Source organism: Mytilus edulis, chromosome 2, assembly GCF_963676685.1.
Source record: "Mytilus edulis chromosome 2, xbMytEdul2.2, whole genome shotgun sequence".
Lineage (NCBI taxonomy): Eukaryota > Metazoa > Mollusca > Bivalvia > Mytilida > Mytilidae > Mytilus > Mytilus edulis.
In genome coordinates this window covers 16,828,745-16,853,506 of record NC_092345.1, presented here as the reverse complement: position 1 = coordinate 16,853,506, position 24,762 = coordinate 16,828,745, and the positions used below count along the sequence as shown (strand labels likewise).

The 24,762-nt window shown below is 31.0% G+C and overlaps 1 protein-coding gene across 1 annotated transcript; it reads right to left on the bottom strand.

Moving 5' to 3' along the window:
- LOC139511580 (aspartate--tRNA ligase, cytoplasmic-like) lies at nucleotides 1-24,249 on the bottom strand. Its single transcript, XM_071298424.1, has 15 exons — nucleotides 24,095-24,249; nucleotides 15,788-15,890; nucleotides 14,640-14,805; nucleotides 13,984-14,086; nucleotides 13,004-13,106; nucleotides 11,423-11,497; nucleotides 9,580-9,748; nucleotides 8,484-8,618; nucleotides 7,684-7,831; nucleotides 6,590-6,658; nucleotides 5,899-6,019; nucleotides 5,039-5,119; nucleotides 4,398-4,509; nucleotides 3,346-3,417; nucleotides 1-206 (listed from the first exon to the last, which is right to left on the bottom strand). Exons 1-15 carry the CDS (start codon nucleotides 24,118-24,120, stop codon nucleotides 115-117), a joined length of 1,575 nt encoding a protein of 524 aa, XP_071154525.1. The 5' UTR covers nucleotides 24,121-24,249; the 3' UTR covers nucleotides 1-114.
- Nucleotides 24,250-24,762: the final 513 nt, after the last annotated feature.

The following is a 24,762-nucleotide window of genomic DNA, read 5'->3' as shown; positions in this document are numbered from 1 at the left end:
TAGCACTTTAAAATATATTATAAATAAAGATGATCTATTGCAGCATTTGACCAGTACTTTTCCATATCTAAGTTTATTTAATAGATAAAAGTTTTATATTTGCTAATCATTGATTTATGGTGTAAGACGTTTAGGATCTCTAGGGAACATTGATGTTTTCCTAATGTTGTCAAGTCCTAGAAACAACATGGTTACTCTCTCCATACCTGAAATGTATAGAAACAACATGGTTACTCTCTCCATACCTGAAATGTATAGAAACAACATGGTTACTCTCTCCATACCTGTAATGTATAGAAATATAGATATTAAGAAACAACATGGTTACTCTCTCCATACCTAAAATGTATAGAAATATAGATATTAAGAAACAACATGGTTACTCTCTCCATACCTAAAATGTATAGAAATATAGATATTAAGAAACAACATGGTTACTCTCTCCATACCTGTAATGTATAGAAATATAGGTATTAATAAACAACATGGTTACTCTCTCCATACCTGAAATGTATAGAAATATAGATATTAAGAAACAACATGGTTACTCTCTCCATACCTAAAATGTATAGAAATATAGATATTAAGAAACAACATGGTTACTCTCTCCATACCTGTAATGTATAGAAATATAGGTATTAATAAACAACATGGTTACTCTCTCCATACCTGAAATGTATAGAAATATAGATATTAATAAACAACATGGTTACTCTCTCCATACCTGTAATGTATAGAAATATAGGTATTAATAAACAACATGGTTACTCTCTCCATACCTGAAATGTATAGAAATATAGATATTAATAAACAACATGGTTACTCTCTCCATACCTGTAATGTATAGAAATATAGGTATTAATAAACAACATGGTTACTCTCTCCATACCTGTAATGTATAGAAATATAGGTATTAATAAACAACATGGTTACTCTCTCCATACCTGAAATGTATAGAAATATAGGTATTAATAAACAACATGGTTACTCTCTCCATACCTGAAATGTATAGAAATATAGGTATTAATAAACAACATGGTTACTCTCTCCATACCTGTAATGTATAGAAATATAGGTATTAATAAACAACATGGTTACTCTCTCCATACCTGAAATGTATAGAAATATAGATATTAATAAACAACATGGTTACTCTCTCCATACCTGTAATGTATAGAAATATAGGTATTAATAAACAACATGGTTACTCTCTCCATACCTGTAATGTATAGAAATATAGGTATTAATAAACAACATGGTTACTCTCTCCATACCTGTAATGTATAGAAATATAGATATTAATAAACAACATGGTTACTCTCTCCATACCTGAAATGTATAGAAATATAGGTATTAATAAACAACATGGTTACTCTCTCCATACCTGAAATGTATAGAAATATAGGTATTAATAAACAACATGGTTACTCTCTCCATACCTGTAATGTATAGAAATATAGGTATTAATAAACAACATGGTTACTCTCTCCATACCTGTAATGTATAGAAATATAGGTATTAATAAACAACATGGTTACTCTCTCCATACCTGTAATGTATAGAAATATAGGTATTAATAAACAACATGGTTACTCTCTCCATACCTGTAATGTATAGAAATATAGGTATTAATAAACAACATGGTTACTCTCTCCATACCTGTAATGTATAGAAATATAGATATTAATAAACAACATGGTTACTCTCTCCATACCTGAAATGTATAGAAATATAGGTATTAATAAACAACATGGTTACTCTCTCCATACCTGAAATGTATAGAAATATAGGTATTAATAAACAACATGGTTACTCTCTCCATACCTGAAATGTATAGAAATATAGGTATTAATAAACAACATGGTTACTCTCTCCATACCTGAAATGTATAGAAATATAGATATTAAGAAACAACATGGTTACTCTCTCCATACCTGAAATGTATAGAAATATAGATATTAAGAAACAACATGGTTACTCTCTCCATACCTGAAATGTATAGAAATATAGATATTAATAAACAACATGGTTACTCTCTCCATACCTGAAATGTATAGAAATATAGGTATTAATAAACAACATGGTTACTCTCTCCATACCTGAAATGTATAGAAATATAGGTATTAATAAACAACATGGTTACTCTCTCCATACCTGTAATGTATAGAAATATAGGTATTAATAAACAACATGGTTACTCTCTCCATACCTGAAATGTATAGAAATATAGGTATTAATAAACAACATGGTTACTCTCTCCATACCTGAAATGTATAGAAATATAGGTATTAATAAACAACATGGTTACTCTCTCCATACCTGAAATGTATAGAAATATAGATATTAAGAAACAACATGGTTACTCTCTCCATACCTGAAATGTATAGAAATATAGATATTAAGAAACAACATGGTTACTCTCTCCATACCTGAAATGTATAGAAATATAGATATTAATAAACAACATGGTTACTCTCTCCATACCTGAAATGTATAGAAATATAGGTATTAATAAACAACATGGTTACTCTCTCCATACCTGAAATGTATAGAAATATAGGTATTAATAAAATAATAACAAAAGTATCATGAGTAGTTGGGTCAAGATATTTCTTGATGAATTAGGTCATGGAAATAAAAAGTGGAAAATGGCTGTACATGAAGAAAATAACAAGTATTATAATGAAATATTAACATTAGCAAAACCTGCTGAAAAGGCAATTGATATACTAGTCTGCATTATCTTGAAGTGTAATATATCTTTTTTGTTATGTCCATGCTTTTCAAAATACTCTATTCTTAAATGTGTTAGTAATTTTGAAAACATTTATGACACACATGTATGATACACACTTGATTAATGTCTAATTTGAAATGTATTTTTGGTGAATGTGTGTTGCCTCAATGACATCTAATCCATACTTTACTTAAAGATTTGGATATACTAGACGTGTTCAATAACATAGTCACTACGTAGGGCAATGTAGACTTAGATGAATGTGTATCTAGCGTAGTTGCTAAAATAGATCTAGACAGCAATTGGTTAATAATTATTGTCAATGCTATAGTGATATGCAAGCTATGAACAGCATGCATATTGTTCAAAATAGATATAGATATTTAGGGCATAGTGGCTACACTAGATGCTAAGATATCACATGTAATTCTGACAGTACTGAATGCTTCTAATATACATGATGTACTACCAATAGCAGTGGAATCTAAGGTATTCAGATTGAAGGTAACATTAATTCTTAATTCCTGCAGTTTAAAAGATTTTTTTTTAATGTTCGATGTAAAATTCATAAGAAAAATTTGTTAATATTGTATCCATAGTATGCTTACCAATTCCTCCGCCAGCATGTGGTGGTGCTCCATATCTAAAGGAGTCTATGTAGGACTTGATATGTTCTAGATCTATAAATAGAATTTACAAATGAAGAAATTAAGCTGAAACATAGATATGCATGTGGTGGTGCTCCATATCTAAAGGAGTCTATGTAGGACTTGATATGTTCTAGATCTATAAATAGAATTTACAAATGAAGAAATTAAGCTGAAACATAGATATGCACGAGGCTGTAAAAATGACAGCCAACTTGGATTTAATTCAGTTTATAAGTGTTATTGTTAACTACAGCAAAGGTGAAATTTACAATACTGCAATAAATCTCAATTTTTTCATCAGTACAACATATTAAAGTTTGAAAAGTTCTCAAATTATTGCATGGTAAAATTCATTTTCAAATCAATCAAGGACCATAACTCTAAAACTAAAAAAGTGAAAATCATCAATAGCCAACTATTTGAAAAGCATTGGAAGTTATTGCACAGAAACAACTGGAGCTGTCAAACCATTCACTGTTCACCCCTAAATCAATAACTAGATATTACTTGAGCATTATCAATTCATGTTGCTATATCAATATTAAGTGAATCAACTCATTTTTTATTGTAATATCTAGCTTTTAACAGCTGCACAATATTGAACAATCCTTTTATAAACTGTAAAGTCAGATATTATTGAAATTTGGTCAATTTAAACAAGATTTTAATTTTTGCAAAATTAAGAGATATCCTGTTTAATTCATGTAAAAAACTTCGAAATAGGAGTTTAAATTATTGCGTTATAACCCTGTTGCATTTTTTGCAATAATAAAAACGTCGCAATAATTTCTCAATTTAGAGTCAGCTTATTGCAATCCATTTAAAAGTGAATTCTGCAGAAAAGTTAATGTACCCAAGGCAATATAACAGTACATCAGACATGAAATAACAACCTAATGATCGAATAGAATTTTACTTGCTTTCAGATAATATTGAAATATCTAGGACTATGACAAAATGTACAGTACAATACTATTCTATTCTCATAGACACTAATACTTCATACATACCAACTCCTTTCTCTTTAGCCCTTTCTGAAAGAAGGTCTGGACAATGGACCCTTTGTGCCCCAGACAAGATCTCCTCTCCTCTCATAAACATATCATAAGAATTGCTCCATTTCTTTAACAAAATGTAGATGTAAGTTGAAATTAATAAATTACTTATTAATGAATGAGTTTATATATTTTCTACTGCTAAATTTTGTAAAGATCCCTTATAATGTTAGGTTATATCAATAGATTGTTTGCATTTCTTTAACTGGACTTAAAATTATGTAGAAGATAAATCCTTGGCGGATTAATATAGAATTTCAGATCCATGAAGTAATGGTTTCCATTGGTGGCACTTGTAACCAATCATGAAGCGCATTTAAGGTGATCATGTGTTGATGTAGAAAATGTAAATACACATTGACATGTGTTGATTGTGCAACAAATATTTACCGCCAAAACATATGACGAAGAGTAGTGACAATTCAAAGATTATAAATCCAGTAATTAGATATTCGTGAGTATGTTTATCAAGCAAATGTTGTAATGTCAAACTTTGTTATTTGTGTCACATTTTGTGCAAAATTTTAAGATTCTCTTAATGCCTATGAAAACTAGTCTAAGATAACTGTCTTGTTATTTAGGTCCTGATAACTAACCTTATCAGTTGGGTCCGGCATTGTGTAGAATGGTCTCACTGCCAAAGGAAACTTGTCCAGGATAAAGAAGTCTGTATCATACTGAAAAGAAAAAAATTATTCACCAATTATCAAGATAGTTTATTCTGAGTAAAATTAATAATTAATTATGCTACCAGTACTTAGTTTCAACTAAAAGGCTTTCAAGAGAATGTACACTTATAAAGGAAGTAAACAAACATTTAGACTAAATTAGATTTGATTCGTTTAATTTCCATAAAATGTTTACAAAATAGTTTTAACCTGTTGACAAAAATATAAAAGTTTTAAGAAATATGAACCACACAATTTTCAGGAATAGTTGCATTTGATATAAAGCAGTTTAACAAACAATTTTTTATATAATTGAGAAGCTTGATATCTCTATACTAATATACTATCTGTAAAAATAATACATTCAGCCGAATGTTTTACAAGGTTAACTCCCTTAATTGTTCTGTATCCCCCCTAACCAGTTCGTTAAGTGATGGATGCAATGATGTTTAATATTCCTTCTGTAAATATATATCATATTTGGTGGTACTATTCCTTCTGTAAATATATATCATATTTGGTGGTACCTAACTATAAAAAATATATTTATATCATGTATACCATACAAAAATTAAATAAGCTACTGTTGATTCATTGGGATACCAAATTTTGTGGATTTCCTGGATTTAGATCGACCAGGAATTTAAATGTTCAACAGAGTACACATTTTCTACAGGCATGTATACAGACATTGGAAAATCCATGTAATTAAATACCCACAACAATGCATGTTTCCCTAATCCCCCAAAATTTGTCAAATGCATGGTAAAAAAATACATGGAACCTACTTTTTGCTTTATTAATCTACCCAATAATTTCTCTGCTGGTGTACTCAGATCATCTTCATCACCCATGTCTACACCATTGTCTCGTAACAGCCTTACACCTTCCTTGTATGTTAGTACTAAACTGTAAAATGACAAAATCTTTTAGGGTCATTAAGAAGACCCAACAAAATAAAAATGTGTTATTTTGTGTTTTAAAAACACTTATATACAATTTATATCAAAATAATAATTCACTATTAGCAGACAGTTTGGTTTAATTTGGTCAAACGAAGCTAAAAAAAACCATCACTGATGTATTATGGCTTGTAAGTCAATAATTTAACTCATTTGAACATCAGCAGGCTTTAGAGGACATCTCAAGGTTTAATTGGATGGCGAATAGTTTAAAATGTGTTCCAGTTTGGTATTTATCAAATATGATAAATTGAGTCAATACAGTATCCATGAATTTGACAACTTATGCCCCTTTAACATACATTTCATCATTGATATCATAAGGGAGTATTGTAATTTATCTTTAGCTTACACAAAAATGATGAAAACATCTAATAATTTGCACTAATATCGAAGCTTAAGAAGTTAATCCACTAATGAAGTTTTACAAGCTTCATATATCCATAGATTCTATGTCAACAAAGAAGTCAAGATTTCCAAAAAATTCTTACAGATCAAATTAATAAATATTTCATACCTTGGTTCTAAAAATTTAAATGGTTCTGATTTGTACTGCCTACCAACAGTTTCTATTTCTTCTTGTAAACTGTAAAGAGAATAAGTCAACAATAAGACAACAAGAATGATGTTTTTTTTTATTTCACTGGGATCATTTCTTTGAAATTACAAAGTTCCACTACTCTTAGTAAATGTAGTAAATACAGTACTGATACTTTTCACATTTTTTCCCCAAAATTTCTTTAATTTACAGAAAGTTTTATATCAAAATTTCAATATTTTACAAAAAAAATTATATCAAAATTTCAATATTTTACAAAAAAAATTATATCAAAATTTCAATATTTTACAAAAAAAATTATATCAAAATTTCAATATTTTACAAAAAAAATTATATCAAAATTTCAATATTTTACAGAAAGTTAAACATTGTAGTCATGGTAGTAAAAAAGACAAATAAAGTATGGTAATTCTATTGAATAATGACAAACTAGTAATTACATAACTAATCTTTGTAATTCTGGACGCCTGAGTTCTGAATATATTTTAAGATAAATATACATGGTAAATATGACTATGGCTCTTGGTGCTAGAATCATTGTGGATATATCAGTGACATACCAACAATGGTTCTAAACCACAGGCCTGAAATCTTTATCTTAAATCAACTAAAATAATTAAAAGTTTAAAATTAACTTGAAGTTGTGCCCCTTTTTTTTTATAGAATTATTCAAAAATTGATTGGATTCTAGTTATAGCTGATGTTATACAATTAGATATCAATCACCATCCAAGACAATCTGCAATCTGATCTAAAAACTATACAGAGGTCAATGATAAAAAATACAGGTACTGGAAATTCAGAAATAATCGTGAAACTTAATACTGCAATTTTAACATGACTAACAGAAATTTGAGATTATTTATTGCGATTTTAGGAAGTTTAATATAGATATATGTGCAATGTATTTTATTTCTAAATGCAAGGTTTTTTTACTGCCATACTTCCCCAGTCAAATCATTTGTATTAATACTTCAAAATGATTTCTGAATCTACAGTAACTAATTTCAAATGGGACTTTGAATCAAAATATAGACTTTACTATAACTTACTTGTCTCTAAGATTTTTAAATATATGCACAAACATATCTCCAATAACTTCTATAACTTCATGGTAATGGAATTTGAATGCCATCTCTAAATCAAGTCCAACGAATTCTGTTAAATGGCGATGTGTGTTTGAATCCTCTGCTCTAAATACTGAAATCACAAATTAAGGGAGTTCGCTTCTCAGTTTCAAAGTAATTAACTTTTCAAAACACTAGTTTATATAGATAGGGGATTAATAAAGGAATCCAAAGAGCAAAAAAAATATATAGGTCACCGTGCTTGTTTTCGAGATATTAGCCATTGAAATTTTGGTGGGAAAATATTCTCTCTTGACTTTTCATAGCTCTCTCATTGACAAGTTGAAGTTCTCAAAAATTGTTAAAAAGTAATTAAAATTTTATACGACTTTTACAGATGGCTTATCATTATACATGTAAAAGATTTACAAAAAGAAAAATGGGGGTCACCAGGCAAATTTTTTCAAGGCATTCAAATAGATAAAACCAGAGGATTCCGAAAATCTGACAAAAAATCCAAAACATGACAAGCCAGCTTCCTTAAGGTATATACCCATCTGCTGTATTTTTGAATGATTTGAAATTTGATCCTTGATTGTAAAGTGTAGTTATTCTGTATAAGTGATTTTCAGATTTGACATCAAGTCACTTCCTGGTTTGACGACAATTTGAATTTTATTAAACCCACTTGCATGTAACTTTTTAAACATATTACTCAAGGTGCGTTTTCCCTTTATTTTTCAAAGCCCCAAAATGTCCAGATAGAAATACAATTTGCCTATTACCTTGTCCTATTGTAAATACTCTGTCGAAGTCAGCTGTTATGGCCATCTGTTTATACAGCTGTGGAGACTGGGCTAAGTAGGCTTTGTCTTTGAAGTATGATACTGTAAATACATTGGCTCCTCCCTCTGACGCAGCTATAAAATACAAAATTCTTCTATGTACACAAATACACTTATAAGGGTGCACCTGATGTCAACATAAACATACAATTATGAGGAAGATATCTATCTACATTTATGTTTATATCGTATTATGTGACCATCTGTAGTTTTCAAAGTTCATCTCGATAGTTAATTAGATGGCTTCTAGACTAAAAAACACACAAAATTCTGATACATATTATCTAGTATATGCACTGTTAACTGTTTACTTCAAACTTATTATAATTTAGATATGTGTTTTAGTATGTTTTAAATCAAATATGAGAATTTGACTCAAATTGGGGAACACAATTTTGACAGCTTGTGAATCTTGAAATATAACAAATACCCTTATTACCATGATGACAGTCAAATGAAACTTCAAATTAAAACAAAATATGATACATACTATGTTTTTTATAACTATATGGCTAGTTTTCATTATAAAACTTCTGTATATATTTACTGAAGAAAATTCTTTAATTAGTCAAAAATGAGTAGACATTTACTTTTTTGCCAACATTTTTTCCCTATGCAGTTACCTCATCATGACCTTTTTCATAAAACATCTGGTGATTGCAATTACACAACTGCGAAGGGGGACACCAAATTGGCAGAGAGAGTCAACAAATGTAAACATCGTTTCAATTGAAATAATCTATATCTTATGGTACATGATATACATGTGTTTATCTAAATATCCATGCTTCTTTGTTGAATGTTAATAAGGTGACAATCGATTGACTTGGCTTCAAAACATGACCTTTAAATTGCTGCCATATTTTCACAACACTGACTGAGTTAAATATTTTTTAGACGTTTATACAAAATGGATGCTAAAAAAAAGATAAAATCGTGCACGGAAGACTAAGTTTGTGGTATATGCATACATTGGTCAAAGAATTGGATCAACTTGACATTTTAACAGTCACTTGTTTCACATGACTTTAATTACCTGATATAATTTTAGGAACATGTATTTCAATAAAATCCTTTTCCATTAAATAATCCCTGAAGTATTTACAAACTCCTGCTTCTATTCTATATATAGCTTGATTTGTTGTTGTACGTAGATCTAATATTCTGTTGTCAAGGCGAGTGTCTTGATTAACTGTTGCCAAGGCCTACAAAATTCTAAATGATTGATATGATGATACCATGGCAGATTTTAAATTATTATTTTATTGATTTTTTTTTCACGTCAGCCTTTTTTTCTGAAATTTTAATATCTTAACTTTATTGTCTTAAGTTGAATTAAGATTTATTTGATGGTTTAGGTGCAATTGCTTTTGTGAGAGTGTCAAACAGCCAAAGTATCAGTGCCTGATAAGCTGATATTTCTTTTGGGGACTAGGTATGTTATCAATAAATAATAAATGCATATGATATTTATAGATTTTCGTTGATCATCTCAACGAGATTGATTTTCTCGCTTGAGCCTGTACTGCAAAAGCGAGAAAAGCATTTCAGTTGATACATGTATGACCAATGATTATCTGTTTATCGCTATTTTACCTAAGACGACGTTGTCTATTTCATTAGCAACACCACGTGCCTCCTTAGTTTCTAGCGATAATTTTCCATCTCAAGTGAGTAGCATGAAATGAAAAATTATCACAATAAAAGATCAAAGGAAAATGCACAAAATAGCAATAAAACATAATACATGTAATATGTTAAGAATATTTTGTTTTACTGTTCTCTAGATTTTTCAGAGTTAAATGTAGACCAAAGATCTCAATTACATGAATTAATAACCTTTGTCCACAAATATAGTTCCCTGTAATTTGATGTAATTAACGCATATTCTTAATTTTATTTTTCCTTTCCCTCTACATACATTTCTAGGTTTTTATGGCAAAATGTATGGGGTGGAAATGAAAGAAGAAAAATATATTTTTTTTAAAGTTAAATGTTAGCGGACATAATGATGGATGTAGGAATTTTGTGTCAGCTACAATAAAGGTAATATTTTTTGTTTTCAAAAACTTTTTTTTTCAAAGGTCAATATGGTATTTAAGATGTGTACGAGCTAGTTGATCATGTTGATGAGCTATCAAAGTTCATTTTTTCTAAATGTTGGATGTTTTTACAGATTTGGATTGTTTGAAAATATAAAAATAAAACAAGAATGTGTCCATAGTACACGGATGCCCCACTTGCTCTATCATTTTCTATGTTCAGTGGACCGTGAAATTGGGGTCAAAATTATAATTTGGAATTATAATTAGAAAGATCATATCATACGGAACATGTGTACTAAGTTTCAAGTTGATGTAACTTTAACTTCATCAAAAACTACCTTGACCAAAAACTTTAACCTGAACTTCGCACTATCATTTTCTATGTTCAGTGGACCATGAAATTGGGGTCAAAACTATAATTTGGTATTAAAATTAGAAAGATCATATCATGGGAAACATTTGTACTAAGTTTCAAGTTGATTGGACTTCAACTTCTTCAAAAACTACCTTGACCAAAAACTTTAACCTGAAGCGAACGGACGGACGTACAGACGGACGCACGGACGAACAGAGGCACAGACCAGAAAACATAATGCCCCTCTACTATCTTAGGTGGGGCATAAAAATGAAGGTATGATTGCCAATAAGACAACTCTCTACTAGAGACAAAATGACATATAACTTAACAACTATAGGTCACAGTACATCTTTCGTCTGATTATCCATTACACACACAAATAATTTTTATATGACAAAAGTTATAAAGAACTATTAGGGTAAATTAATTGTGGTTTATGGTGTGGATAGTGTTATGGTATTCTACAATATACTAACATCATCTGTCTCTGGTCTGACAGCATCTTCTATTAATAACGGAAGTCGTGGAGCTGCTGAACTGACCACCCACACCTGTAACAAAAAAAAAGGAAAACATCCTCTGTTTATAAATAATGTCAGACTTATTTTTGACAAATACATAAATAGTTATCTTAAATGATTTTGTATGTTAAAATGGAAGTATTTTAAGAATATCTGACATTTTTTTACATTGTTATTTGTCTCATAGAGATATACTCCACATATCTTTTTATTGGTACATGTATAGCAGTTAATTTTTGCAAGTGTAATTCTTCATAGTTTAGTAGGAAATAAATTGGGAATGTGCCCATAGGACACAGATGATGCCCCTGCTTGCAAATCATATAAAGATATAAAGGAACATAACTGAAAAACAGTAAAAGAAACACTACCTAAATTTGTACTTGATCTGAATTTTTGTGGTAATAACTATTGTGAATAAGTTTCATAGCGTTTGATTGAGGTAAACTAAAGTTGGTGAATGAAAACGAAAAATTCAGCAAATTTTCCATTTGTAAATGGGCATAACTATAGAACAGTCAAAGTGACACCACCAAAATTCAAACATGATATGTATTTTGGAGGTAATAAGCATTTTGTATAAGTTTCTTAACAATTGGTTGAGGCAAACTTAAATTAGAAAACGGAAACATTTGCAAAGGGGCATAACTCTAGAATGGCTAAAGTGATACATTGTGTGTAAGCTTCATAACATTTGATTGATGCAAACTAAAGTTAGAGAATAGAAACAAAAAATTCAGCAATTTTCATTTGTAAAGGGGCATAACTCTAGAATGGTTAAAGTGACGCCACCAAAATTCAAACTTGATCTGTGTTTTGTGGTAATAGAATGAAATTCAAAACAGTGTGGCTGTGGCCATTGATTGACACATTAAATTCATCCATTGACTGGGACAATTTAGGTGAACGTTTGTATGTAACGACCACTGATCACTATGTACTTTTTAAAGACACTTAAACTATGGGGTCACCAAAGGTTCTCAACACCTCAATAAAGTAATTCGAAAAAATTAATCAGAAATAACACGATGTTTTGATTTATACCAATTATATAAATCAAGACATAAAGGTTATTCCTGATTATTTTTTTGAATAACTTTATAATTAAAGGCGTTAAGAAACCTTTGGTGACCCCACAGTTTAAATGTCTATCGTAGGTACGTCGTGAACAGTGGTCGTTACAGACAAACGTTCACGTAAATTGTCCCAGTCAATGGATGAATTTAATGTGTCAATCAATGGCCACAGCCACACTGTTTTGAATTTCATACTAAGCATTTTGTTTTCATGACATTTGGTTGAGGCAAACTAAAGTTTGTGAACAGAAACCACCTTGGGACGTATGGACATACAGACCGACAAGGGTAGAACTAAATGCCCCAGTGGGTTCATAAAAAGCATCAGAAAATATTTTTAAACTCTTGCCTCAGACATTCTCATTGACATCTGCATTCTTTATGATCAAACCTTTTCTGTAGACAATTTAAATCGATTGAAAATTAAGAGGAAGAGTTAAGCTTGTATTTTTACAGTTACCTGTTCACAATGAAGTTCAACGTCATGCTGAGAGCATGATTCTATTTTCTGATCAACAGTACGTACAAAACCTTCCACATCAATAATTGATTCTTTGTTTATGCTACAAATTAGAAAAATGCTATAAAGTATACAAGCCAATCATGTCAAACATTCATAGAAAATAACAGGACACTATATTTGGCATGTCAGTTAACTGCTAGTAGTCTATTGTTATTTATGTATTATTGTCATTTTATTCATTTTCTTTTGTTACATCTTCTAAAATCAGACTCGGACTTCTCTTGAACTGAATTTTAATGTGCGTATTGTTATGCGTTTACTTTTCTACATTGGCTAGAGGAATAGGGGGAGGGTTGAGATCTCATAAACATGTTTAACCCCGCCGCAATTTTGTGCCTGTCCCAAGTCAGGAGCCTCTAGCCATTGTTAGTCTTGTATGATTTTTAATTTTAGTTTCTTGTGTATAGTTCGGAGTTTAGTATGACGTCCATTATCACTGTACTAAAATACATATTTTTAAGGGGCAAGCTGAAAGACGCCTACGGGTGCAGGAATTTCTCTCTACATTGAAGATCCATTGGTGGCCATCGGCTGTTGTCTGCTCTATGGTCGGGTTGTTGTCGCTTTGACACATTCCCCATTTCCTTTCTCAATTTTATAAGTTAAAATACTACAGAGTTTTTACTGAAAAAAAGTAAAACACTTTTTTTGTAAGAAAAAAGGGGGGTATATAACCCAAGCACATGTGATCATTGTTTTTTTTCAATTTGACCATTTACATGTTCGCGTCCTCCTGGCTAACTTACATGGTTGATATAAGGTTATAATTTTTATGGTGTACAGCCTTGGCACATGTAATGAATTTAAAATCCCTGTTATAATCCATCCAAACTTCTACATGTACTATAGTATATACTTTATCATTTGGTCTTTTCAGTCTGAATCAACACAAAGAGCAATTTCAGTGCCATACTAACCCAGCAGAAAACTTCACCATCTGTTTACTGACATTGGGTCCAACACATACGAGGGCCTGTATAGTCCATTTCTGTTGTCTTAGAACAAAGAAACATTGCTTCCCTAGAAATTATAACCAAACCAAAATAATATTTCATGTTTTGCATATCAAATTCAAACAAGTATCAGAATACAAAACAAAAAAACAAAAACAGATAAAAAATATATTATTGTTTAAAAAAAAAGCAAAACAAAAATAAAACTAATAAAATAATCATTTAATGGCAATAACTTCCATAAGGAGTCATCTGACACTTTGGTAGATCTTGACATTCAGCATGTTCAGAATGTTTTGTCATTGTTTCCTAAGACATGTACCACTAACAGGTAATAATTAAGTCAGATTGTTATTTACTATAAAAATAAGAGGATGTGGTATGGTTTACAATGAGGCATCTCTCCACCAAAAAACTAATCATGTACTACAGTAGGTTAACAACTACAGGTCACCTCTATTGGGTTTTTTTTTATACAAGAAGATTAACAGAAAGTTTTATATTTGTTCTATTATTCTATAGATAAGATAAAAAGATATTTGTTCTATATTTAACCATGATTTTTTTGTCTTTTGTTTTCATAATTCTAATTAATCACAGAGATGATATTTAACTTTTACCTTTTGCTCTACTTGTCTGCAACCTAGCCCTAACCCACACTTTCTTATCTTTTAAGCTTGGTGTTAAATCTTTCAGATCTAATATGGTTCTGTCAGGTCTTTCTGTTGATTGGATCATAGGCATGTTGCCATAGAAACCTTTTGATACATCTTCTTCTTGTGAAACCTGAAGAGTAATATATTCAAAAAAATCTTGTCATCAAGATATACCATACCATTTCTTAAATTTACTAGTTTAAAAATCTTTTGGACATGAAATCACATTTTTACTTTATTGACACGGAATGACATAACTTTAAGAAAGACAAAATGCTTAGATACAACCATTTACATTGACTTAAACTTGTTTATCACCACAAACATTCATGTGCTAGTCCCAAGTCAGTGTTTTTATTTTTCAAAATATCTTTAAATTATACTTTGTTTGGTGAAACAACACCTGACTGAATCCTTTCAGTAGAGTCTATGAAGTGGATACCTTCGTACACCAGGTGTCAAATAAGGCAAATGAATGAAACACTTAATTAATAATTTTCATGTTGTCAATTTTGATTTATATCTTTTTAAATGCTTTTTGTTAATAATATATATGAATTTTGTGGTGATGTAAAATTTTAATATCAAAGTCTCTGTTTCATTTATTCATGTACATGGTTTTAAAAATAGACTAGTGCAAGTTTATAAGCAATATTAATTTATACATGTATTATATTTGTTGAAACCAGTCTATTGTTAAAGACTATGTCGACAAAAAATGGTCTAATTTCACTGAACTAGTACACATTAGTGTTTTGGGGCCAGGTGAGGGATTTTTTCGCTGTTTTGGTGGCCTTGGGCTGTTTTCTGCTCTTTGGTCGGATTGTTGTCCAATGTTGTCTCTTTGACACATTCCTCATTTCCATTCTCAATTCTATGTAACTATTTGTGTTTTAAGATTGCTGCCTCATAGAAGTTAAACCAACATTTCCTTTTATTCCTATTTTTTATTAAAACATGTTCTTTAGTTTGACTGGTTTACATGGTTAACATGGTACATGTAAATAATTAGGAGAATATTGCTATTTTATCATACTTTTGCTGGAAAAATGATAAAGTTTGATACTTTTTATTGATTTCTGAGACAAAAGTTGTAATTATCCAATAATTACCTGTTGTTCACCCTGGGCCTGCTTCCTTGCTTCTTTCTTTGCTTCTTTTTCTGCTGCTTTTTGTTGTTTCTTCAGACCTTTCTTAGATGGTTGGTTTTCACCACTACAAAGTAAATAATGGGAAAACAATTAAAAACTTTAAGTTACTGCTTACTTATGATACCACTGCTTAACGAATTTTCGGTAAAGAGGAAGTAAAAATCTGAAAACATTTCAAAACATTTCAAAGGGATTAAAATTAGGTCATAGAAGATAAGTAATCCATTAATCATTTAATAAGAAGACGATGACTGAGCATGGCCATGTTGCAAAGTAATTGCCTTAAGGATGACCTTAGGTGAGGTTTTCGAATTTGTGCTAAATGTTCGGACTTCTTGGGTTTTTTCCATACAATACAATGAAAATATTTTGCCCCATAAAACCCTTTTTCTTTTTCATATTAGACTTTATAGCTCATGGAAGGTCATTTACCAAAATTTTAGAAGATTCTTAATTTTCTTTCTTTTGTTTTGAGACCCAAATAGTACCAATGCATATATGTGACCAGTGACGACATATCCAGGCTTATGGAGGTAGAACGTCATTGTGAAAAAACGCCGTTAACTATATGTGACTAGCCACTTCCAGGCTTAGGAGGGTACATTGTCTAAAATTTGCTTTTTGTATATTTATCTAGAATATTCCGAAACAAAACTCTTTGTCATGTTGTTATGACATATTTGTTTTAATGGCAATGAAACGAGTCATTTCGAATATCGGTATGAAAATGAGACTGTTCTATGACGGCTTTAATTTATTGAAGGCACTAATTTATAAAATATAAAATTATTGTATTTATTGGCTCTTAGTACATGTAGTAATGTTCAATAGCGTATTTGAATAAAATTTCAAAGACTTAAATTTACTACAATACAAACAATTCTTAGCTCTATTTTAGAACATGTAATTAAAATTGTTGAAATGAAGTTAGTTTAAAATTTGTCAAAGTTTAAGTAAGTTTTAAGAATTTCTTTTTTTTAAATTCGTCTTTTAATTTAGATTTTTCATGCATGTCTCTAAACATAGTATGCGACGTGTAACAGTTTATAAGTAGGTGTTCTCATATATGCATTTGATATGGTGCATTTATTATGGATATATTTCAGACTCCATTTATGAAAGAAAATTTATAATGCAGAACATTTTTTTTTTGTAGCTCTATTTTAGAACATGTAATTTAAACTTGTTGAAATGAAGTTAGTTTAAAATTTGTCAAAGTAAGCTTTAAGAATTCCTTTTTTTAATTTAGATTTATTATGCCCGTCTCTATACTTAGTACATGTAGTATGCGACGCGTAACAGTTTATAAGTAGGTATTATCTTATATGAGATCTTGGATACGGTACATTCGTTAGGGATATATTTCAGATTTCATTTATGAAAGGAAATCTATAGAGCAGAAATTAAATTTTTTTTGGTATCAATTTAAAATGGTAGATTCAAATATTTTTCACTTCAAACGATAAAGTAAGACTTCTTCAAAACTATATATGATGTATAGTTCGGCGTCAGCAAAACAGAAGCCAAGGAAAGTGTTTATCTCTTCCTCACAAATACCTATTTCATTGAATCACGATATTTATCATGTTTATAATTTTTCTAACAATGACGTGCTACCTCCATAAGCCTGCAAATGTCATGGCGGGTCAAATATAAGGCGAAAGTCCAAGACAGCCTTTCCCGCCATATTTTAAATCTCAATTATCTTGAAAAGGAGGTCCATGACATAACAATATTTTTAGCTTATCTTTATCCTTAATAGATGCTCTACCAGCTTAAAGTATCAATTTTAATTTCTTAATTTCTTAATTTTTACCTAGCCTCACCTAAGTACATCCTTAAGTCAACATTAACTCTAGATACATACTGTTAAATTATTTAAGACATAAACTTCAAATTGTTAGCACCTCTATCATGTCTATTGGCATTTAAGTAAATAGAGACATGTGGCCCAATATTTTTTTAGTCGTCCATTTGCATGATTTGGTACATATGTACCTGGAATTTTTATTATGAAGACATAAAAAGAGGTTTTCCATACTTAATTTACACGGCTCCACTTTGAGTTATCTATATATATAGCTATCATATGATCAATACGTGTTTGATTTTGGTGAAACACATTAATGTTTGATTGTGTCCTCTACATACATTTGCATGACATAATGATCAACTTCTAAACAATTGCTATATACATGATATAGGTACATTAGGTATGTAATTGGTAATTGACCATTAATGTTTTGTGGGAAAATTGTACAGCTTTTTTTTCATAGCCCCAAAAAAGTAACTCTATTTGAAATTTAAATAAGCTAAATAACACGGCTAACAACAGAAGCAACCATGGACAATAAATAATAGTAATTAAAAGCTATCATAAAATTGAGAATGGAAATGGGGAATGTGCCAAAGAGACAACAACCCGACAATATAGCTGACAACAGCAGGAGGTCACCAACAGGTCTTAAATGCAACAAGAAATTCAAGCACCCGGAGGCGTCCTTCAGCTGGCCTCTAAACAAATATATACTAGTTCAGTGATAATGAACGCCATACTAAACTCCAAATTGTACACAAGAAACTAAAAGTTAAAAAAATACAAGACTAACAAAGGCCAGAGGCTCCTGACTTGGGACAGGCGCAAAAATGTGGCGAGGTTAAACATGTTTGTGAGATCTCAACCCTCCCCCTATACCTCTAGCCAATGCAGGAAAGTAAAGCATTACAATATGCACATTAAAATTCAGTTCAAGAGAAGTCCGAGTCTGATGTCAGAAGATGTAACCAAAGAAAATAAACAAAATGACAATTATACATAATAACATCAGACTACTAGCAGTTAACTGACATGCCAGCGTTAGACTTAAATTAAACTGATTGAAAAATTATGTCTTCATCATATGAATATAAGGCACAATCCTCCCTGTGAGGGGTTTAGTATCATACCATCATAACATACATGTATATGAGAAGAACATAACCCGTGTCATGCCAACAACTGGTTTATTAATAATAAATGCGTTTAGTTCCGATATTATTAATTTTTTTTTCTTTCGCCTAATTTTTTTCCTTCACTGTTTTTTTGTTTCGCAAGATGTCACTTAGATTTTTGGAATATGATGTCGAACAGTTTATACGCTTTTGAAACCAACTCTGCTTAACCGAATACTTTCCCAAATAAGAGTTATCTCCCCAAACACTGTTTTTCTAGTTATCTCTAAGGCTTGGCAACCGTATAAGAAACCGACAAATTTATTTTTCCAAATTGCTCGTTATATCCTCAAGATGTTCTGTTTTATTTTGACCGAAGCCGTATATAGATTCCATATGAGAGTTATCCCCCCTTTTATGTTTGATATAAGAATATGCATTTCTAACTGGTAAACCATAAGTGATAGAGACCTACGGTCTTTTGATTTGAGATCCTTGGTCCAAAAAAATGAAAATAAGGTCAAGGTCATATTATAAATTTTGATTTTGGCTTATTTTCACTTATTTTCAAAAGCCGTATAACTTATCGACAAATTATTTTTACTAAATTGTTAGTTGCGACATGTCGTAACATGTAAATTTTAGTCGAAAGAGTATGTAGACATTTGATGCCAGTTTTGCCCCCTTTTATATCTAATATTAGTTGTAAGGTAAAACAACTCATTAGCAATATATAGTAGAGGCCCAGAGTCTTTTGATTTGAGGTCCTTGGTTGATGACCTCGAAATTGAGCTCAAGGTCATAGGTAAATGTAACGTTCTAGATTTTGACCTTTGCTTTTACCCATATGTATACATGATCAAGACATGGGACTTTTTAAATTAGGTTGCAAGCAATGTGATCTAGAAAAAGACAACCGGAAGTGACCTTTTGTAAACCGGAAGTAGCTTTATTTTGTACTTAATTAATGAAAAAGTATATAGAACCATATATTTTGTGTCAAGTAAACAATAAAAAATTACCGGAAGTAACATATTTTAAACCGGAAGTAAAAAATGATCTCCCTTATTTATATCTTTTTGTATAGCAACCATATATTTTCGGAATAAGCGTTTAATAAGCTGTCATTTGAAGCTAAAATTGACATTTAAAACCAAATTTTAATATTTGCATATAAAAAAGGTCTTAACTGGTGGAAAGAATGGTTTTCTGAACAATTTGTTTTTAATTGCATTTGTATTGTGTTGTAGCCAAAAGTTGAAATAAAATTTTCTTGATTATCTAATTTCACATTATCTGATGATATATTTTTTTAATTTTCATTTAGATATATTTTTATATATTTAAGATTTTAGTGAATATTCACCATGTTCATGTAAAGATTGAAGAATGTATAAAATCTAGAATATTCATGATATTATTTTGAAAATGGCCCATATACTATTACAAATCATGTTAATCAGAAAATGCAAATCCACGATTTTGGAAAGGGATACCTCCATGACCTCAAACATGCCAAAATAAGTATTAAGGTACATTTTTTTCATTACCAAACATGTCATAAATTTTGGCTACATGTACTATTCACTATTTTGATTCAGTTTAGTTTAAACATTTTATTTATTCAAAGTAAAATGGATTGGACACAAGTAAACCATTCTTTTGATGTCTGCTCCGATTAACAATAAATTACAAAACAACATTAATATATGAACGTTTTGTTCAAACAAGTGGTTCGGATTACCAAATGTTTTTAACTTAACATTCAGCATAAGGTCTCATTTGAACTATTATCTTTATTGACTTAAATTCAGCTAAAGATACTTGTATTTTTAGAAACATTTGTAGCTGGGGATCTGTAGATCTTATCACTTTTAAGTCTTTTGATTTTTTTTACAATTTGCGTCTACAATGTATAGCCTGCAAAAATCAAAGAATATAACGAGGACCGTTAGCATGATTAGAGTCATGGTTTCACAGCTAACTGGCAACAGGACCAGACCTGATATTGTTTCGCCTCCTAAAAGAGTTATCATCAAAATTAGCGCCTACTCTTGCACTCATGTTTCAATTATCCATTAAAGTAATATCTGATGACATTTAAGTCATAATCTGATATAGTCCAAATAATAATGACGTCTTGCATTTTTTTCCACCTCATAATTATTTGGACAAGATCGACGGTGTCTTCAGGCCAAATAAAAAAGTATTTGTGGTTCCAGTTACATCTGAAAAAAAGTTAGGGTAGGTAGGTAGGGATTTATTTTATGTTTTTTTTTTACATTGAGTCTATGGGAGCAACATTCTGACTTTAACAGTGCTTAATGAAAAATGACAATAAAATCTTTAGGGTAGGCTATTATTAAGCCGAAAAAGTTGGGACAGTACATCAGTAGGGTTACTGGAACCACACATATATTTTTATTTGGCCTCAGGAAAATTGTGTCATGACACTAGTCTAGTCCAAATAATTATGAGGTCTTGAAAGGCTATTTTAATTTTTGCTTTGACGCTTTCCTGCTTTGATGTAAGGCGTCAAAGAAAAAAAATATCATAGCTTTCAAGACGTCATAATTATTTGGACTATCATGACATATATAATTTGTGACAGCAAAAATTTCAGTCAGGGATATAACTCTATAGGGTTATTACAGGAAGATAACACACATTTGTTATTGTGGACTAAAAAATCAAAGAACTGTGATAACATATGTATGTTACATGTTTCAAAGGGACAACATACATCATTAGTTTAGTTAAAATGTATAAAAGTTCTATTTTTATTACTTTTTTCTATATATGTATACTTAACTATTTAAAATGTAGAGAGTCTTATAACAACAACACTTTAGGGACTGCTGCAGAAAATTTATTGATCGACATGTTTCGGTGCCTAGGGCACCGTCATCAGGATAAAAACAATACATAAAATCATGTTGAAGTAAAAAATCGTTAATCAAACATACAACCCTCGAGATACAACCACTTTTACAGATTACTGGCCATTCCCGATAGTTTGATGAACGAAAACAGGGCCGTAACTACCTATGAGGCAGGCGAGGCAACTGCCTCCCCTGAATTTTCTACACCAAAAATTTTATTAAATGAAATATTAACAATATGTAGTCCTACACGAAGAACTTGAATACACATGTTTACAGTGTTAACAGTGATATCATGATATGTGATGTATCAGTCATTTTCCGGATTTTTGATCGAAACGGTAAACCATTTTAGTATTTGTTTCAGTATTTTGTGTTATGTGGCCTTCCATCTGTTATTCAATATTTCCTATGTTGTACGAGAACGCATAAGAAACTTGGCTTTCCACAATTTAAAAAAAAACTAATCACATTTATTTAGAGGCTCAATTAAGCAGAGGCAGTTCCCTTTGTATTGTGAATCTTTTATGATATCGGAAATTCGTTACCGGCTGAATCAGCTGTTGGATATTTTTGTAGCGTGTCTAGTTATACAACTTACGTCTCCCGATCGTACGAGAACATTATGGTAAATGCCTTAATTAGTAGTAAAACACTCACATTCGTTGTAGTTCTATACATGTCTGTTCAGCTTTCTACGATATTGAAATTCAAGGTCCTCGATAAAAAAAAAATATCTTGCGTTCTACTGATTATCTTGCTTTAGGCCTATATAATTTTTTTTAACTTACCAGTTTGATTTTTTTACAAAAATATCTTTAAAAACAGATAATAATCGTTTGCAAAACAAATTGTTTCCATGTTCAAGTCTTCCTGATGAGTCTGAAAGTAAGGAAATCGAAGGAAAACGGGTAATTTTAAGCCATTTTATTGAGAGAGAGTGAGAAAATCGGCGGTCACAATATATTTAATGTTAATGATTATAGTTCAAAGTACGGCTTTCAAGACACAGCCTTGGCTAACCCCTAACAGCAATCTCAGTTTGTTTTTGCATAAAAATTGCTCCCAGGTTCAAGCGATACTGAGGAGTCTTAAGGAAAACAGTTAATTTTTAGCAATTTTATTGTGGAAAAAAATCCGCCGGGGCTGTGCCCCCAACCCCCTATCTAAGGGCCTCAATCGGCGGCCCCAAACCAATGCCTCCCCTGAATTCAACCCCTGGTTACGGCCCTGGAAAACATAGTTAAAATTCAACATAGACTAGTGATATTTATACTTTGTCCTTTACTTTCGGCGACCGAAACATTTTACAGCATTCCTGACGCGATTGGAAGCAGTACCTCTGGCCAAGGGAAGCCAGTCGAAATGGTACGGAATTGCTGATAAAATGTCGTCTATTTTGGGGAAGAAATTTAACAGAACATTCAGACCACACAACCTATACAGTCTATACACAGCCTGACAACTAATTGTATTATTCTTTCCACGATGCAAGAGGACAAACACATGTTGGCAGAATAATTTTAACAAACATTTTCACAACAAAAACATTTTATTTTTAATTTCTTTTTATAGTTTATTTGCTCATACATACATCATGCTTATTTACAATGTAGTTTAATTTATTGTAAGAAGTTTCTCAGTAATTCCCAAGTGTCTTATAAATATAATAAGTTACATTCCTTTAATAACTGAGCCTTGTTATCACAGGTAAGTTTATCCCTTAATAGCCTCGACTCATTGATTTACCATGGTCAACATGGTCAATCAAAAATGTATTAATTTAATTAAAAAAATTAGTTATCAAGGCTATGCATTAAGTTTCTGTGCAAAGTCTCAAGAGTTCCCTAGAGCACACTTTTAATGAAATAATTTTACAAATAACAAGCATATGTTATTACAGATTTAGAAAATTTAAGAATAACTCATGAAAGTATCTGTAATAACACACACAAGTTAATGTTATTTTCTGGAATTACCCTATAGTCAGTTATGAGGGAGGGTAGGAGGGGTCCTGATCCCAAAATCCCGGGCTTAAAAACACGAAATCCTGAGGTCCAGAAATTAAATAAACTTAATCCCGACATCCCGAAATTAGAAAAAAAGAATTCCCGGATCCCGAAAGGGTCAATCCTGAAATCCCGAACTTTAAAACACCCGTTCCCAGAGTCCCGATAAAGGTCCTATCCCCCCTCAGTTATATCTCTGACTGTATTTTGAAAACCCAGTGTTGGTATCAATAACGTATTCACACAGACCTAGAGTGAAAAACCATAGATGTAATATCATCTTTGGACATACTGACCTAGTGCAAACTTGTACTTAGTATTAGTGTGAACAGATCTATATATATATCATAATTTTTTTGAACCGGTGGCTGTAAATTTTTTTACACCTTGTAAAGGGGCTCTATAAGGTGCCTTCATTTCTCAAAAATACCGATTCGTTTACCTACCCGCTCGAGTTTTCTTTGTTTTCCATTTTGTTCCCTACGCATTGAGTAATATAAGCAAAATTAGTGTAGATCTGATCAGATTTACTACACGTGGATTATTTCAGGGAAAACAACCGAGGTACAGAAGGGGAGATAACCTATCAGTCATTCGATGTGCTACAGACTTTTACCATACATACATACTGTAATTATAAGAGTACTTTCTCCATCCCCTTTAATTATTGCATCATGCATCTCATCAAAGAATTAATATATTACCATTGATTTCATCATGAAACAGTTATTCGAATCTTATCAATTTCATCAATTGTTATTCAACATTTACGTACGGTATGTTTTTGGAAATACAAAATTTAAAATAGTCAACTGAGAAGTAGAGATTTTTTCTTATGCCTATTTAAATGAAACTTTACAAAATGAGTAGGAACCTTTTATTTTCTTAAGATATCAGTGGGGACGGGAATAATTATAATGATGTATTATTGAAACTTTTATTTTAGCCAGAGTCGGTCAGTCCTGTCAATGATAGAGTCGGCAATATAATACTTCAATGGCATATATATCACTGATATATATATTTATACTGCAATCAGCTATTTTACTATACAGATAAAGCTATACGTATAAACGTTAGCTTTATACGTCAATGACCTCAACTCACCTATAAG

What these genes read in the sequence shown, in the direction of transcription:
- LOC139511580 (XM_071298424.1), bottom strand. Translation starts at nt 24,120, where the DNA reads ATGGAAAACAAAGAAAACTCGAGCGG. An exon ending in TTGAACTTCATTGTGAACAG is followed by an intron (nt 11,498 to 13,003) that starts GTAACTGTAAAA and finishes TTTTTGTTACAG; the next exon opens with GTGTGGGTGGTCAGTTCAGC. An exon ending in TTTAAAAATCTTAGAGACAA is followed by an intron (nt 6,659 to 7,683) that starts GTAAGTTATAGT and finishes TTCTCTTTACAG; the next exon opens with TTTACAAGAAGAAATAGAAA.